The sequence below is a fragment of the Cebus imitator genome, unplaced genomic scaffold, assembly GCF_001604975.1.
Source record: "Cebus imitator isolate Cc_AM_T3 unplaced genomic scaffold, Cebus_imitator-1.0 Scaffold97, whole genome shotgun sequence".
Taxonomy (NCBI): domain Eukaryota; kingdom Metazoa; phylum Chordata; class Mammalia; order Primates; family Cebidae; genus Cebus; species Cebus imitator.
The window spans coordinates 6,302,240-6,321,005 of NW_016107412.1; the positions used below are offsets into that span (position 1 = coordinate 6,302,240).

Below are 18,766 nucleotides of genomic sequence, written 5' to 3' on the forward strand. Positions count from 1 at the left end.
TTGTGGACCTAAATGTAAAAGTAAAATCTAAAAATATAAAACTTCTAGATAAAAACATAGGAGAAAATCTTTTTAACTTTTGGCTTAAAGATTTCTTAAACAGTGCGTATAAAATTAACCACATAAGAAAAAAAGGGACAAATTCAACTTTATCAGCATTAAAAATTTCTGCTCTTTGAAAGATTCAATTAAGAAAATGAAAAGGCAAGCACAGTTTGGAGAAAATATTTGCAATGCATGTATCCGACAAAGAACTTGAGTGTATAATATATACATAAAGATGCTCTTACAACTTCATAATGAGAAGATAACCCCATAAAGAGAGATCAGTTTAGGTGTGGTGGCTCACGCCTGTAATCTTAGCACTTTTGAAGCTGAGGTGGGTAGATTGCTTGAGCCCAGGAGTTTGTGACCAACTTGGACAACATGGTGAAACCCAGTCCCTACAGAATAAAAAAAATACAACAAATTAGCTGGATATGGTGGCATGCGCCTGTAGTACCAGCTGTTTGGGAGTCTGAGGTGGGAGGATAGCCTAAACCTGGGAGGCAGAGGCTGCAACAAGCTGTGATCGCACCACTGCACCCTTGCCTTAGTGACACAGTGAGATCCTGTCTCAAAAAAAAAAAAGAGGACAAAAAAATATAAACAGAAATTTTACAAAAGAAGATATATAGATGATCAATAGGCATATGAAAAGATGTTTAAAGTCAGTCATCAGGGAAATGAAAATTTAAACAATGAGATATATATAATGGGATGGCTATAAAAGGGCTTACAGGGATTGGCAAAGTCATAGATTAACTGGAACTCTTATGTATGTTTGTAAAAACACAAAGTGGTATAATTTCTTGGAAGAAATATTTAGCAGTTTTTAGTATTATTTTTGATAGCCTTCCAAATTTCTTCAGTTAGTTATAGGTTGGTTCTGCCACTGTTTATTTCTTTGTTTGGAGGAGTCTCATTTTGTCACCCAGGCTGGAGTGTAGTGGCATGATCTCAGCTCACTGCAGCCTCCCAGGTTCAAGCAATTCTCCCTGCCTCAGCTTCCCCAGTAGCTGGGATTACACCATTCTTGCCTTATTTTTGTATTTTTGGTAGAGACAGTTTTACTGTGTTGGCCAGGCTTGTCTCAAATGCCTGACCTCAAGTGATCTGCCTGCTTTGGTCTCCCAAAGTGCTGGGATTATAGGCCTGAGCCCCTGTGCCCAGCCTGCCACTGTTTATTTCTTTTCCCTCCAGCTTTAACTATTTAGAGTAGATTTTCTTGAGTACTAGGAATCACTATTTCTGAGCAGAATTATACAAAGCTGTTTTATTTTTTCTTTAACTTCAGGCAGTGTAGGAGAAAGCAGTATTGTCATGTGAAAGTTACAAACAAGAACATTTTAAACAAGATAGTTACTTTCCTTGTATTGGACATGTGACAGAATTAATTCTAATAACCATCCTGAAGATGGTCAAGAGACAGTAGTTAATAATTGAAATGTTTGGGGTTTGCCTGTGTTAATGGGATAAGGCAGGGATGATTTATGTGTAAATTTATGTATTAGTAACAGCAGTAACAGCTGTAGTTATACTAGGGTTCTAAGAGCAAATGTTGATTAAACATGAATGCAGCAGGGGTGATATGGTTTGGCTCTGTGTCCCCACCCAAGTCTCTTGTTGAGTTGTGATCCTTAGAGTTCGAGGAGGGGTTGGTAGGAGGTGATTGGATCATGGGGGTGGTTTGTGACAGTTTTAGCACTATCTCCCTAGTGCTGTCTCATGCAAGGAGTTCTCCTGAGATCTGCTTGTTTATAAATGTGTAGCACCTCCCCCCTTTTCTCTCTCTCTTTTTCCTGCTCCTACCACAGAGACATGCTTGCTTTTCCTTGGCCTTCTGCCATGATTATAAGTTTCCTGAGGCCTCCAATTAAACCTTTCTTCTTATAAATTACCCAGTCTCAGGTAATTCTTTATAGCAGTGTGCGAATAGACTAATACAAGGAGAAATATGTATGGTTACAAATAGTGAATTAGCCGTGGAAAAAAATAGCAAATAAATAATTATTTTGCTTTTTCAGATGCTAATTTTTCTTTTTCATTTATTTTAGGATTTGTGGGAGCTGTCCAATGTCCTTAGGCTGTTTTCCAAATGAGATACCAAAAGCTAGTTCTCCACTGGGTTTCTCAGGCTGCTAGAAGCATTCATTATTATGGTTGTCAAAACTTGGAGTTTTGTTGCCACTATGCCCACAGTAGTGTTTGTTACATAACAGGTGCTTGATAAATATTTGCTAAATGAATTTTTGGAAAATACAGTCTGTCACGCCTTTCTTCTGCAGTATACAATCTTCTGTTGAGATCATCTAATAGATTTTTTTTCTCAGATATTATACTTTTGAGGCCTTGAATTGCTGTGTTTTGTATTTTCTATGTCTTTGCAATCATTTTTCTTTACATCTCTGTACATATTTATAGTAACTTTTAAAGTCTTTGTCTGCTAATTCAAACATCTGGTTCATCTTGGAGTCTGATTTTATTGCCTGCTCTTTTTTCGTTGTAATAGGTCATGTTTTTCTGCTTTGCTTGTCTAGTAAATATTAATCATATGTTCAAATGTTGTAGGGAGTTTGGATTGTTACTTCCTTTAAGGGTGCCGAGTTTCATTTTGTCAGGCATTTGAATTAGTAGTTGATCTAGTATTGTCAGGTTTGGTTCTCTTTGTTAAGGCAGGCCTATTTCAGATTTGTCTTTTGTCCTAGGGTATGGTTTTTACTTTAAGGTTGCCCTTTCTGGTGTCTCAGCTAAGTATCTGAGTGTTCCAGGAGGTCTCTTCCACTCTGCCTGGGCCAGAACTCCCAGCTTCTCCAAGTATTATATTACATTACCTCTGGTATCATCTCCATTATGCTCTCAGATCCTGTGCTTAGACAGGCCAGCTCCCAGCCAAATACCTGATATGAAATCCATACAAATTTAGGCCCTTGCTCCACAAACTCCAGTGGCCTGAGCAGTCTAATCTCTTCCTGTTTACCTCAGTGAAATCTGTGTTCCACTTGAGTTCCATTTCCTTCTGCATCAGAGAAGAGCCACCATGCTGAAAGCAAGGGGCACTGTGTTTCTTTGTTCTTAAGAAATCATAGCCTATCTGCAACAACTGTAGTGTGATATAAAAATATATAATTTCTATTGGTGACAGTTAAAAATACTGCTTGCGCTACTTGGTAATACAATTTTTCAGATTCAAGTTCATATACTCTTTTTCTTCACCTCACCACACACGTATTTTCAGAGGTCCTACTCGTCCTTCCTGCCAGTAGTTATAACTCCTGCCAGTAGTTACATTATAATTTTGGTTATATCAATATTGACTTTTTATGGGATTATAACTAGATAAATGCCATTCATAGTTAAGTGATATAGCATTTTATGATTTTTTTCCTGCATGTTTTGTTTTTCTTGGACTTACAGTTGTCTCTCTCTTTTTTAAATTATTAGTTTTCAGTGTTCTTAGCTTTAATTCATAAACTTGCTTGCCCCTAATTGTATAAGTCTCTCAACATGTTTAAGCACATTTGGCATTATATCAATTTTATCTTTTCCAGGTGCCTTCTGATCTTTCCCAGTCTGGGTTAATTGTTCTGCTTGGCTTGCTGTATGGCTGTCTACTTAAGATGTCCCTTCACTATCATTCTAGGGATTCTCTTTTCCTCTCTTGTGAGTTAGATTCTTCAGTTCTTGGAAACTGTCATCTCCTTTCATGGTTTCCCACTCTTGATTTGGCAGAGCACATCTTTAGTAACTTCCTGACAAAGTGTATGGGAAGCAAAATTATTTGAGATTTTGCTTATTTGAAAATGCCTTTATTATATAGTCACACTTGATTTATAGTCTGTCTTGGTATGGAATTCTAGACCGAGAAGTTTTCCCTCAAAATCAGAAGGTTTGGCTCAGTTGTTTTTTAGCTGCTAGTATTGCTGTTAAAAAAGGTAATGTCATTTTGATTCCACATTATTTTTATGAAACCTGTTTCTTCTCAGGCAGCTTTTAGAGTCTGCTATTTCTTTGGTATTCAGAAATTTCATAAGATATGTATGCTTCTACTGTTTTCATCTGTTTTGCCAGGTACTCGTGCACTCTTCCAGTTTGAAAACACCCATCCTTCAGTTTTGAGTATTTTTCCTGTTATAGCTTCGGTTTCTTTTCAGTGTTCTGTTTCTGGAACTCCTAACATATATTGAACATCGCGAACTCTTAATTTTTATTTAGTCTTCTGATTTTCGTTTGTCTTTTTATTCTAAATGTTCTTTCAATTCCTCAGCCTGTGCTCTTCTAGCCCTTCTTTTGCCTGCCTTATGGGGTTGAGGATTAAATGATTTATATATCTGAGATGCTTAGAATATGCCTGGCATATGATAAGTGCTTGTATTAGCTGTAATTGTTATTGTTTACTTTCATAACTGTCTTGAGGAAGGGGTCTTTGGTCTTGATTCTTTGACTTCTTGGCTGTACATGACCTTGGGTGAGTTCTGTAATCTGTTTGAGACCTACCTCCCTCTTCTGTAAAATGTTAATAAGCTCTATCTCTCAGATGTTTGTGAGGGTCGAGTGAGAATATATATGTGAAAATGTTTAATACCTTTATACAGAGTTAATAGTTAACACATGGATCTTTCAAATATGAAAAGTTTTTAGTTTGAAGGGAAAATGATGTCTGAATTTTTAGGGTTATTTTCAAGAGTGCTTGATTATGACTGTCTTGCAAATCTGTCTGATCTAGGTATACTTGCACTAAATGCTAATGCTTTTAAAGAAGTTATGTTTTAATAATCTCTTTATGTTAGGTTGAAGATAGAAGATTATGAAAATATTCATTCTGTGAAAAGCTCTGGCTTTACTTCAGATTGTATAAATCTGTGTAATGTAATAATTATTTAAGAATGACATGATTACTCTAAACCCATGGAAGGGATATTTGTTTGGATTATTTATTTTCACTTAAATGGTATTTGAGATTAGCGGAAAAGAGAATCTTTTGGTTTTTCTCAATAGTATTAATGTAATTTCAAATGTTAGCTCATTTTTGTTAATGGTGGCTTTTTGTTTGTTTGTTTTGTTTTAAGGTTTTTGGATTCAAAGCATAAAAACCATTACAAGATATACAATCTGTAAGTATGTTTTCTTATTTGTATGCTTGCAAATATCGTCTAAAACAACTATTAAGTGAAAGTTATTTCCTTGTTAGAGTGAGGTAGAATTAAAGATATATTTTAACAGAATTGTATTCCTAAACCAATTAATTCAAGAAGTCTGAGAGCATGGTTAGATCATTTAGAAAGTGTAGTGATGAGGTAAAACAATGTTGGCACAGATTCATGTTACTTGATCTGCTTTAAATGACTTGGCATCTAGCCCATCTTTGAGTCCATAACTGTGTGGTAATTTTAAGTGTAATTCACAGCAGAGCTTCTGTTAAAGCACTAATAGCATCTTCTTCCATGGAGGTATACTTTAGAGTGAATATAATTTTGTGTATTCTGTGTCTCTAGAGCAATTGACTGAAAAAGCTATTAGGGCATTCTCTGTATATGTAACGTAAGTTATTTAAAATTGCTGAATTAGGTGGTTTGTCTTGTCTAGGACAGAGTTTTAAGGACTGCCTACCTGATTGATAGAACTAGTTGACTCTTTATCTTTTCCTTTTTGTTTTTCTTTTGACTTTGGGAGTAGAGATGTGAAAAGGTAAAAAGGAAGGAAGGAAGAAACTACTTTAACAATTTTTGCCCATAAAGACTGTTTTTCCTTCTCAAAATATGGACTATTTTCTGATTTTCAAAAATCGGCACATAAAAGATGTTATTTTCTACCTGACTTTTATCTTTCCCATGTGATATCTGTAAATTATAGATAGGAAAATATTTTAATGTAAAGTTATACACACTAATTCACTGTTATAATTTGTCTATAGAGTTTATCAAACGTTAAGAACAAGATTCACTCTGCCTTCAGTGGGCATTAAATGTTTACTAAAAAGAAAGATTCTCTGTGCCATGTTGTCTTGTGGGGTGTTGCTTTTTTATCTGTAATTTAGTGATCTTTCTAGTGTGATAAAGTGTCAGTAGTACTGAGAGCGGAGTGGACATTGATATTATTACTTTCAGTGAATTTTCACTGATGTTTCTCAGATTCACAAAGGAAAAAATGTTTGTTAAGTCTGTATCACTTCTTAGATAACACAAAACATGTTGGGGGGGATGCGTACAGAGGTGAATTGGATGTAGCTCCAGTTCTCAAGTAGCTTACATTCTAACATAACAGGTAGACAAGGCATTACAGAAGAAGTAACTCTTGTATAGAAGGTTGCAATTAAGAGAACATGGAAATAGTAATTGTACCTTATAGGGAAGGTTTCATAAAAGAAGCCATGTTTGAGCTGGGGTGAAAAGAACCAAGTAAGGGTTGACTTTCAAGCCTAGGAGAGGAGGGGAAGTGGCATTACAGGTCAAAGGAATGGCATTGTAAGAAGTTTGTTGGCATAAAAGTGTGTAGAATATGGCAGCTCATTCATTATAATCAGATTGTGGTGTGTGTATGTTGGGGTGGGGGAGGATTGCAGTGGCAATAGGCAACAAGATAAAGTAAAAGGTGTTATGGAAACTTAATGGGGCCAACTTGCATGTGATCTAAGCATTTAGGGGTCTTTCTCTTTTCCTGATAAACCTCTCCTACAAAGAGCCTTGTTGCAGATACCATAGTGTTTCTTTGGAGGAAAATAAAAACCACAAAGCTTTGTACTTTTTGTATGGTTGGATTCAGAATTTAAGTAATAAAAAAGGACAAGAACTTTCAAAAGCTGGAAGCCATAAACTGAGTCACTTCAGGCTTAGACTATCAGAATTTAGAGAGCCTCAGAATGGTGGTTGAAGGACACTAAAGACAAATTCTGCCCTTTTTCATATCTAGCTTAACATATTCAAAGAAAGGGAAGGAAATTCTTATCATTCCTGTGTGTAGTGACTTCCTGCTTCCAGAACTTAGGACTTTGGCTGTACTGTCAGTATTGTGGGTCACTTACATTATTATGGTTAAAGTTGGCTTTGGAGAGAGCCTAGGAACCTGACTGCCTGTTTGTTTTTATATTTCCAAACGTTGGATTCCCAAGTTAATGAAGTCTCTTGATTAGTTGAGGGTAGCTTTTAATGCATATATTTTAACGCCCCTTTCCCACATGAAATCATAGACTTTCAGAACTGGAAAGTACCTGAAAGAGATCATTTAGTCCAACCTTCTCATTTTACAGATGGGGAATCTGAGGCCTAGAGAAGTTAAGTGAGTTGAACAAGGTCACACAGGTACATATGGTAGCAGACCATACAGTGTTTACGCCAATATTCCCTTTATGTTTTGCCTTTTTGCTTGTTCGTTTTAACATCTCCAAATTTTACTGACTTCAGAAGTTTCTAGAACTACTAAGTTATAGCATGTTCTGAGTTCTAATGTTACTTTCCAAGTTTACCCTTTTTCTACCCCTGTTTATGTTTCTGATTCTGGGTAAGTGAGTCTGGCAAGCAGCAGGTGTTCTATTTTATTTCTTTTATTTTTAGGATAGCTATTACATGAGATATATATGTCTTTGCAAACACACATAATTTAAAGATCTTAAAATATTTGCACTAGGCATACCCACATTTAATAGTACGTTAAACATTTTATAGCAAAAATATATACATGGGTGAAGAGTTCTTAATATGGATTTTCTAATAATCGTGTCTGTATCTCTGTTTTCTTCAGGCATTCATAACATTAAGCAAATTCAGGTGTACTGATACTCAATTGAATTAATCAGTTTGTTTTGTACAAGCATATTTTATTATTGTTCCTTGCTCTATAATCTGGTAGAGACGGGGAAGGGGAGGTAGTTAATAAAGAGATGTGTACTTCTTGCCTTTGAGGAATTTAAGTGTTCACTGTTTACTAATTTTTAAAAGGTATTTACTGTATTTCACTGCATATTTTATTTGACATCATTTTGTGGTAAACCTTTAGCTATTACTAATATTTATCTATTAAGTTTTCTTTTGTAAGATAGTGATAGCTTCATTGAAGAGAGTAAAGAAGAGACCTGCCTACCTTGCTGATTCTATGGCAACTCTCACTTCTCTGGAAGCTTTTCCTGTTAATCTTACTCCTTTCTTCAGTTTCTGCCTTTTGCTTCATAAAAACTCATTCTTATAAATGCTTATTCATTTCTCTTGTCTCATATAAGCCAATATGAGGTAATGATATCTTGAGTTTTAGTTATAAGGACATATAAATGGTTAAATTTAAATGGTTAAACCCCATTTGCCATTCGTGTATCTTTAATTTTAGTTTGTTGAGAGACTTATCATTACCAAACCACAAAGAATTTAAAAGAAACTGTGGGTGGGTGGTAGGTGGAAGGATGGCATGTATCAGAGATTTTGATTAAGAAGAAAGTCTTCATCCTTATCCTACCAGCTCCTTCCTTGAACACATTTATCATTACCAGTCCCAGCATATTTGCTCCCATATTTCCTATGCTTACCTGTGAAGATTTTCATAACTATTTTCATGCTTTTTACTGTCACTGTTGGTTCTATTATTACTGCTCTTATGGGAATGCTGGCTTTGACTAAAATTTGTTATTGCTTTTGTATTTAAAACTTTGTTTTTTTTTTTTAAATTGTAAGTAGAATTATGGAACAGTAGTGGAAAAAGTTTGAGTTTTGTAATCAGATACTGAGCTTGAGTTCTGGCTCTTTCATTTATATACTGTTATTTGGGGCAAGTTTTTAAACGCTCTTCTAAATCTTAACTTTCTCATATATAAAGTGAAGATAATATTGACAATTATCACATGGTTTTGAAGATGAAACAAAAAAAAGTAGAAACTCTTTGTAAGGTGTGTTTATCTAGTTAACTCTTAGTAGTTATTATTTCCACTTTCCGTCCATACAGTCCTCTTAACAGTAATATTTGAGAACCATTTTATTAAGGCAGTCTTAAGGAGTGTCCATCAAAGCACATGTTCTAGATCCTGAGAAAGTAGGGGAAGTTTAGAACTGAAGCTGCACAAAACTAATGGTTATTTTCTGTTTCTTAGATTCTGTTTTCCTAGTTCTACATCTCTGATTGCTTATAAAATACTCCATTGTGAATTCTTCACTATTGACAATTTCTCCTCTTTTGTCTGTACTAAAGAAAGTGTAAAACGTGACTATCTTCCTTATCAGTCCTCTTCTTTTTCCTGTTTTTCATATCAGTGGGTATGAAATTATTAGCAAGGATGCATATATGTGCCTATGTCATTACTAAATGCATTTTCTTTCTAGCAAAGCTCAGTATACTAAATTATACTAAAAAGGAAAAGCTTGTTTTACTTTGAGTGGTAATACGAAAGTTGTTTTATTTCAGGTCTGACCAGTTAGAAACCAATGGATTGCATTAACTGTTTTATAATTAGTTAAACCTTCATGTGAATTTGGTTTTGAAATTCTTTTCCTTTTTTTTTTTTTTTTTATGGAGTTTCACTCTTGTTGCCCAGGCTGGAGTGCAATGGTGTGATCTCGGCTCACTACAACCTCCGCCTCCTGGGTTCAAGCGATTCTCCTGTCTCAGCTTCCTGAGTAGCTGGGATTACAGGCATTTGCCACCACACCTGGCTAATTTTGTATTTTTTGCTAGAGACGGGGTTTCTCCATGTTGGCCAGGCTGGTCTCGAACTCCCGACCTCAGGTGATCCACCCTCCTTGACCTCCCAAAGTGTTAGGATTACAGGCGTGAGCCACCACGCCTGGTCTGAAATTCTTTAAAGTAGAGAAACTATAGAGATGTTTTTCAGGGTTTCTAAATGTACAATACAGGTCCACAATCACTTATCTGAAACTCTAGGGGCCAGGTATGTTTCAATATTCAGAGATTTTGAATTTCAAAAAGGTAACACAGATGCGTATACTTTTACATAAACACCCCAGTGGGGTGGGGTCAGTACCTGAAATGAAATGTTTAACTCTTCACTCTTTAATCTTTAAGTGTATTAAAGATTATGTACAGTCTTACAACTTCAGATCAGGATTTGCTGCAGTTGAGTTTGCCATAAAACTTAAGAGAAAATGTTACATTTGGGATTTTGGAATTGCAGGTTAAGGAGCTATGGGCCTTTATTTGTTTTAAAATGCTAAGATTTTATTTTAAATATTTTTTTTAAATTTTTTTTGCATAGTAGTTAGAGTTACCAAGATAATGCTGACAACAACTGATATATAAGATCTCTTTCTGAGCCTTTTATTGTTTGTAAACATGGGCTGTTAATTATTAGGAAGCCGTACATACTAACATATCACTGCTATTAAGACAAATATTAGCATACTCTAGTAATGACGAGTCAGCATTTTACTATTCCGTATTGATTTTACTTATTCTTTCATTACTCTCATACTGTAATTAAAACTTGCAACCTGAGAGACTGATGAAAAAGATGACCATTGGGTTTTCAACAGGGAGAAATGTCTGGTTTTAAAAAAAAATTAGCATTGTATCCGAGTAGATTAATTGACATCATTCAGTTTTTCTTTCCTGTCCTTATGCTTTTATTATTTTTAACATATATGTTTTTGAAGAATAGTTTGAGAATTATGTATGCTTCACTATGAGTTACAGATCCTATTGAAAGTAGTCAGATACTATTGAAACTATAGGTACTTATAAAATAAAAAAAATATTCCAATAGCATGCAAAATTTTCATAGAGGAAATTTGAAAGCATGAAAGCACCTGAATTTGCAGTACTGTATATTAGTGGCATCACAAGTTTTGTGAGCCAAATGTATTAGCCCTAATTGCGTACACTTAATCTTTTAAGCTTTGGTTTTATATTATGAAATGGGAGTGATAACAGTATCTACTTAATATAATTCTTGTTATTACATGAAATAATTAATGTTAAACATGGCATAATTAATACATGACACATTATAAAGATTCAGTCAATGTTTTTTAATATTAATACTTTTTTTCTTCCTAAGTGCAAAAGATAACTTTATATCACTTTTAAACTTTTCTTTTAGTTGTGCTGAAAGACATTATGACACCGCCAAATTTAATTGCAGAGGTAGGTATAAATGTACTATGTTGTATAACTTAAACCCAATAGACAATATCTTACTGTCATAAAAATAGTGAATCATCTAGATTATTGAGTGATATACATATTTATCTTAAGAATGATCTTTAAAAATTTGAAAATATAAATTTAATTTTGCCGTCATGTTTTAGGGAGAAAGTATTGCATAAAGCTATTAATATTTTCAGGAAGGCTAAAAGTGCAGATAGACTAAGAATTAGGAAAATTCCTAGACTAAAAATAGTATAAGGAGATACCGTTTGAGGAGTTGGTCTAATAATAAGCAACTATAGGGAGAAAGCAGATAGATGAGTGGAGGGAGATGCTTTAAATGAGTTCTACTCCAGGCATAAGTTAACTCTCAGAGCCCGCAAAAACATTCACTTTTATTTGTGAAATACAACTGAGTTCTCTCATGGCTTAACGCTATGAGAGAACTGAAGAGTTGAGAAGCTTGGCAGATGCTGCTGTGATAGTCAAAAAGAGAAAGTGGGTGCCATGAGGGTACTGATTGATATATTTGCTGTTGATCCCTCCTGAAAATGTAGACTGGACTTTCAGACAGTTGGTTTGAAAATTCTAAATCACTAGTGATTGAGCTTTAGTGTAGATTCACTATGTTTTTTTGTTTTTGTTTTGGTGGATTTAGGCTGTTGTTTACTAGGTAAAGCAGGCTTTAGTTCAGGTTTATCTTGCTTTAAATAGACATCTAACAGATTTTCCTGGAGGTTTTTCTGTACCGCTGGGAAAATGAAGTTAGGGAGATGACTAAGTGAAAGCTGTCCTGCTGACTTCCTATAATGACAGTCATTGTCTACCAGAAGACCTCTCCTTTCACACCAAAGGACTTAATTGATTGTATTCTGTACCACAATATGAGTGACTTGACTGGAGATATAAGACATACTTCTCATATATTTAGATGACACAGGATAGTACAATGAATATCAGTCAGGGTTTTTAAGGATCTTAATAGAGTGGAACTAAGGTAGATACTACTGGGAACAATTAATAGTGATATATCGTAGTCCTGTTTCTAAACGAGTTTTTTAAAAAACCTCAACTCTGACTATAGTGAAAAAAAAAGTATTGGACACTTAATAATTCATGTGACAAGACCTGAAACTTTGATAACAATTATGTACATTTTGTAAGTAATTTCTTTGGTATATGCCTTCACATATCTCTGATATGTAACCTATGCTACCAGCCCATTTAGTGTAAATTCCCAGAATGTATTCTCCTGCATAAAATGGAGGAAAATAATATTTGGCTTTCCTAATGATTACATGTGTATACAACACTAACATTTACAAGACCACCTTTAAATAACACACTTAGCATTTTTATTTTTTGAAATGTAATATGCAGTTTTTTCCATAGTTTATCCTTATTAGTAATCTGTTCTATCTTTGGACTGTGTTTTGTGATGATGAAATAAATACTGTAAATATTATTATTCTTTTTGCATTGAGAGTCCTGACAAAATGTCCATGTGTCATTTCATTTTGGGTTTAGCTCTACCTCTAATATGTGACCTATGCTACTAGTCCATAGAGTGTAAATTCACAGAATGTATCCTCCTGAATAAAATGGGGGAAAATAATACTTGGTTTCCCTAATGATTATGTTTAAAGTTAGCAAGAGACTATTTTCTATTTAAAAATTAGTTAAGCAATATGTTATTTTTCTCTGGAATCCAGTGTTTCTTTTAAACACTTGTTAAGTTTGTATGCAACATTTCTAAAGTTAACCTACTTGTAATTAAAAATTCAGAGGATTTGTTTTCTTATTCTGAGGTTATCTTTTTACCACAGTTGCACAATATCCTTTTGAAGACCATAACCCGCCACAGCTAGAACTTATCAAACCCTTTTGCGAAGATCTTGACCAATGGCTAAGTGAAGATGACAATCATGTTGCAGCAATTCACTGTAAAGCTGGAAAGGGACGAACTGGTGTAATGATTTGTGCATATTTATTACATCGGGGCAAATTTTTAAAGGCACAAGAGGCCCTAGATTTCTATGGGGAAGTAAGGACCAGAGACAAAAAGGTAAGTTATTTTTTGATATTCTTCCTAGATCTGAGAATTTATTGGAAAACAGATTTTGGGTTTTTTTTCCTTCAGTTTTTATTGAGGCGTAATTGACAAATAAACATTATATATAAATATAGTGTATAAAATGATGTTTTGATATATGTATACATTGTGAAATGATTACTGCAGTCAATCTACTTAACATATTCATCACCTCACATAATTATTCTTTCCCCCCAGGGTGAAAGCATTTAAGATCTACAATCTTCAATTTTCAATTATGCAATGTTATTATTAACTATAGTCACTATGCTATCCAGTAGATCTTCAGATCTTATTCATCTTGTGTCCCTCCATCCCCCTCAGTCCCTGGAAAATAGGTTTTAAAGATAGTTGCTAATCCTTATTTCTTTTAAATTTTTAAATCACTTGCTGCCTCAATTTCTATATAAGGAAATGACTGATTGATTTCATTTTTCTGTTCATGCTACCATTTTCATATCATACTAGCACATGTTACCCATTAACTGTATTGCAGATTTGGCCTCACAAAATCATTCTAAAATAACGTTTTTTAAAAGCATATTACTAAAAAAATAAGCTTAATATTTCTGAAGCTTGCTTGATCATAGAATGTCTTTGGATAAACTTGGATACCATAACCTAGTAAAGTGTGAACTTTTATAATACATAAAAATTATTATAAGAATATTCATAAATGTAGTTATAATTAGATTAATCAAAGATTTTTGATCAGAAAACTAAGGACTATATTGAAAATCAGTGACAAATTTAATTCTTATAGTACATCTGAAAGAAAAAAGAAAACTCTTGAGAGAACTTTTACAGTGGTTTAACTTTGCTGTTGATGTATTTCTTTGGGTGGCAAGTATAGCAAAACATGGAAACGTTTAACACAAAGAGATTTTGTACATTTTTCCATCTCTAAGAAGAACAAAGCCTAAGTCCCTCCAGTTAAATTAGAAAAACTGATTTAGAGAGTTATTCTTCATGTTAAGCTAATTTCTTCTTAATCCAGCTGAAAACAGAAATAGAATGATCATATTAATCATTTTAAGCTGTGTAGTTGCATTGATTCCTTGTTCCTTTACCCCTTTCTCATCTCGTGTTTCCTTACCTTTTGTGACCTTTTTTACATTATATATAAGGATCCCAGAGTACTATTTGTGGTTGATAGTTTACAAAATTGAATCTTATATTAGTGCATAATTTCGGTGAATGTTGAAGATTATGGTAGATTGCCTTACATTTCTGCATATTGTTTGCACCTTGGAGTGATAGCACTGGCATGAATTATAGAGCTGAGAATCTAAAGATGTTTACTTTGACTCATCCTGTTATCATCTGAAGGGAAACAATTGCTTTTACTGATTAAAAATATAAAAGGTAAATTATTCTATATGTCAGTGAATAAATGCAGTGCAGCACAGGGAAAAAAGACTGCTGCGAAGAGAAGTATAGAGAAATGGGTAAAATTAAAATGCGGTAGCAAAAGCAGTGGTAGAAATTTAAACCAGAGTTGATGAGCAGTAGATATCTTGGTAGTGGGAAAAAAATCAGGTAAAAAGATTTTTGTAATAAAATAGAAAAATTGTGTAATGTGGAGGCACAGAACACTAGATTTAAGCTAGAGGGTCTTAAATTGTGTTACATACCTTGTAAAAGTCTGATGGAAGCTATAAATGTTCTCCCACTAAAAAATGTGCATAGTTTACATAAAATTTTGCACATTTATATTGAAACATGTTCTTTTAAACAGAATATAAAAGAATCTTCATGAGAACTATGTCATATTTTTTTCATGTAAAAACCAGTGGCCACTATGTGAGAGCAATGAATAAATCTAAGTGGTACAAATTAACCAAAATTAAGCTATAGCTCTGTTTAATACTAAATTTTAATGAATAGGCTGCTATTTAACTTTTAAAATAACTAGTTGAAATTATGCTCTTATCTTTGACTTTGAAACTTTTATATAATCTTTGATATGCAATCAATGTTGACTTTGGTGAAAAGTGCTGAAAACACTATTTCACAAAAGAACAAAAGAGTAAATGGAAACTGTAGATTCTATTGCCTGATGAAAATAGACATGTTAAGAAATAAGAATTCTCTTAGACTCTTCAGATAAATTCATGTTGCATCATTTTATTTGCTTTCAAGTTACTGAGATCATGTTTGGCAAGACCTGTATCATTAATGCTGTGTTAGGAAGGAAAAGATTATGACTCCTTGTTTTGCTTTTAAGATTGAAAAGTTAAACTCTAAAAAGAATGTATTTTATCCTGTAAACAGCAGTATCAGGCTATAGACTTTGTCTTCTGAAGCCAGTGAACTTACATATAGCAAAGAACTTTATAGTGCTCCCATTTCTTGACAAAACCTCTCGAGAAGCTCTTGATTGAAAGTCTTGGCTTTCATAAATCTGGCAACTTTCATAATAGTAGATTTTCATGACAAATCGTCTTGCACAGGCAATTATCAAGGATTGGCACTTGAAACGGTAGAGTACTTTCACAACAACAGATAAGATTTCTTTCAGGATTGATGACAGTCTTGCACCCCAGTGCATACTGATGAAGAGAGCAGTGGGTGACAGTGACACAGAGAGCTTCTGTCTTTACCAGTGCCCCAAAATCAAATATGTTGTCTGGCAGTAAGGTGTACTATCTGCCTACAGAATACTGAGGTTTCTTCAGGAGAAGTTTTTTGGTAAAGAAACTTTACCATTTTGAAAGTGTTCATGTTTTCTGAAGTTTCTAAAAAGGACTCCAAAATGGGAATGTTTTCTTGATTGTGTCCCATGTTTGTATTTGATGAAAACTAGTAGCTCATATCTGAAGAAAGGTGGTACTTTTAGTCTTCCTACTTCATTTTTTTTTAATATCGGCGTTTTTGGTGGGAATGGATAAAAGTATTTGATAGAGGTACTGCAACAGTCTTTTCTGCTTCATGCTCCAAATATGTTTGACTCTTTCTAGGATACTGGCCTTCACCCGTTCAACTGTGTGACATTTTAATTTATTTAGTATCACAATCAATAGCCTGGTAGGGTGATTTAATCAAGGATTTTTAATTGGAACAAATAGTTTTTGTAATGGTCTAGGCTTTTCCAACTAAACTGTGCTCTCACATGTGGCTTCTTTTTCTCCCTCTTCCCTCCCTCTTATACACTTCCACCCACACACATATGCATACGTACCCTGTCTCATGTGCTGCTTCTTCAGAATAGTTGGCTGTGCTCTGCTGATGGTGAGAACTTGCCGCTTTAAGAAGGACTTGGGATAGTCCATCTCATCATGTTCAGGGATGAAAGTAAAACCCAAGGATATTTAAACTTTATTTTCTGTTTCCAGTCCAAATTAAATCCAAGAGAAGTCTCCATAATAAAAAATTTGCCAATGGGAAGATACTCTCGTCATCACAGCCTGGTAATACTATCAATTCTGTTTCTCTTCAGAGTTCAGGAAAAAATATTTGATGAAATTGTAAGTCCTGTAGGATGTTATGAAGTAGGGCCAGAATGAAAGATAGCAAGAAAAGTAGTTATGAAAATAAAATGCAAAGCTTATAGTATTGTGTGGTAAAATGTAATAGTACCTACTTCATCAGTAGAACCGCTCTAGGCATCTTCTCCATCCTTTGTGTAGATTGGAAGATCCCGCAAGTGAAAGGAGATGATGGGCAAATAGTAAATAGAAAATGGAGATCTGTACATGTAGTGTTAAGAATGTAAGTAGTAAAATTGTTATGTTTCACTGTTACATAATATTAAGACTCAGAGTTAAGGAATTTCACTGAAGTTGATCACTTTTTTTGTATCTTGGAGTCAAAATAAATAAATCTACTATACTTGGCTCATGCTTAATTAGTATACTTGGACCATATTATGGATGAATTATTCACAGGATCTAAAGGAGTATTCTAATGTGTTCTTACCTTCTTTATCCCTGTGTTTATTTAAAAAGGCAAAAAAAAAAAAAAATTGTAGGAGCAGATGCTGTTGACCATATTTTACCAAACAGTAGCATTTGTGTTTTGACTGAAACAGCATTAGAAAACTAGATATGGATAAAAGTCAATGGTAGGTTTGTTTTTTTCTTCCAGGAATATTTCTTATAGATGATCAAAGAGGCCCAGAAAGGGGAAGTGTTGCAAATCAATATTAATCCAGTTAATAATAGCATTCATAGTAAAATTTGAATCCTCTGATATACTGTTAAATTTCTTTCTACACTATCAAATCCGCAAATCCTGGAACTGCAAAAGAATTTTGAGACTGTTCAAAATAATTAATCTCTGTACAAGATCAGGCTCTCTTGCAAGGTTATGTAATGCTGATGAAATTAGTCTATTTTGAAAGGCTCCTCAGCTTTTACCCTTTCTTACAAATGCCAAATCATTTAGTGACCCCCGATTTAAAGAGAATTTGGATAGATTAAGGTTGTTGGTTTTGGAAATATAATACTGTAGGCTTCTGTAAAATATTTGAAATGTCATTGTTTTAAAACTTTCAAAGACACCACTTGTTTGCCTATTGGTTAGAATGCTAGTGAAATAAATTTTAATCTTTTATGAATAATTTCATCATAAGAAAACTTAGCTAGGTAAAGCTGTTATACAGCTATGGAATTCTTCCTGAGAAGTAAATATCTTACATATAATTGATTATCTAAAGTAGTTTCCTTCATGGAATATCTGATAATAGGTTTATCCTTCTCTTGTCAGTATTTCCTTGTAGGTTGAGCCTGTGGATTTGCGTATTTTTAATTGTGAATCACTATTACAGGAGATACATACATTTTATCTACTTTGCAGTTTGGGATTAACTTTATTAGAATTATCTTTAATAAATGGGATTAACTTTATTAGAATTATCTTTAATGTTATTTTGCTTATATCCTTAACTTTATAGACAAACATTAAGAAACTAGAGAAAATTATGTTCTAGTGACATTTATATAGAAGAATAATCTTTTTTTCCCCTTCTTTTTCGAAGAGAGATGAGGCAGTCATCATATTTTTGTAAAGAATTTGTAGACTTTGCAGAGCTCTCCTCATAATAATCTGGCTCAGAGTCTTGGCATATCCTCAGCAGATGTGGTGCAAATTAGATGGCAGAGTGCTGGGTACAAGTTGACCGTAAAATAAGGCATTAGGTTAGTAATGCTCAAATAATACTTTGGGTTTTGAGTGTTACAGAGAAGTCAAACAACTGATACTTAATATAAAGAAAAATGTTCTGAGAGTGAAATAACTGCTTGAGGGAAGGAAGGCTTCTTCTATTTTTTATTCACGAATTTACAGGAAGACAATTGTGTTACACTTCCTTAGGAGTCATCCATTTGTGTATTTGTTACTTTGGCTTTACAAACATGCGACAGATTATTAAAATGCAAGCTGTGAGTGGTTTTTTTCTTCCAAGAAAGCATGCTGCAGGGCAACTTCTAGGGTTGGTTCTAATCTAGTCCTATGCTCCCACACAATGTGCATCTGCACTTAGGTTTCAGTATTAGATAGCTCACATGTTTATTTTAAACTATGAAGAAAGAGTTAAAACATCCTGAGAATGCTAGT

General features: G+C 34.0%; 1 protein-coding gene across 2 annotated transcripts in view; it reads left to right on the top strand.

Annotated features, from left to right (window-relative positions):
• Nucleotides 1-18,766, top strand: part of PTEN (phosphatase and tensin homolog) — a 97,457-nt gene that overhangs the window by 47,348 nt on the left and 31,343 nt on the right. The window contains exons 3-5 of one of the 2 annotated variants that reach the window (XM_017536375.1): nt 5,109-5,153; nt 11,072-11,115; nt 12,945-13,183. In XM_017536375.1, the coding sequence (XP_017391864.1) occupies nt 5,109-5,153; nt 11,072-11,115; nt 12,945-13,183 (328 nt within the window). The remainder of the gene's footprint in view (nt 1-5,108; nt 5,154-11,071; nt 11,116-12,944; nt 13,184-18,766) is intronic. The other variant, XM_037741284.1, reaches the window with a different exon arrangement.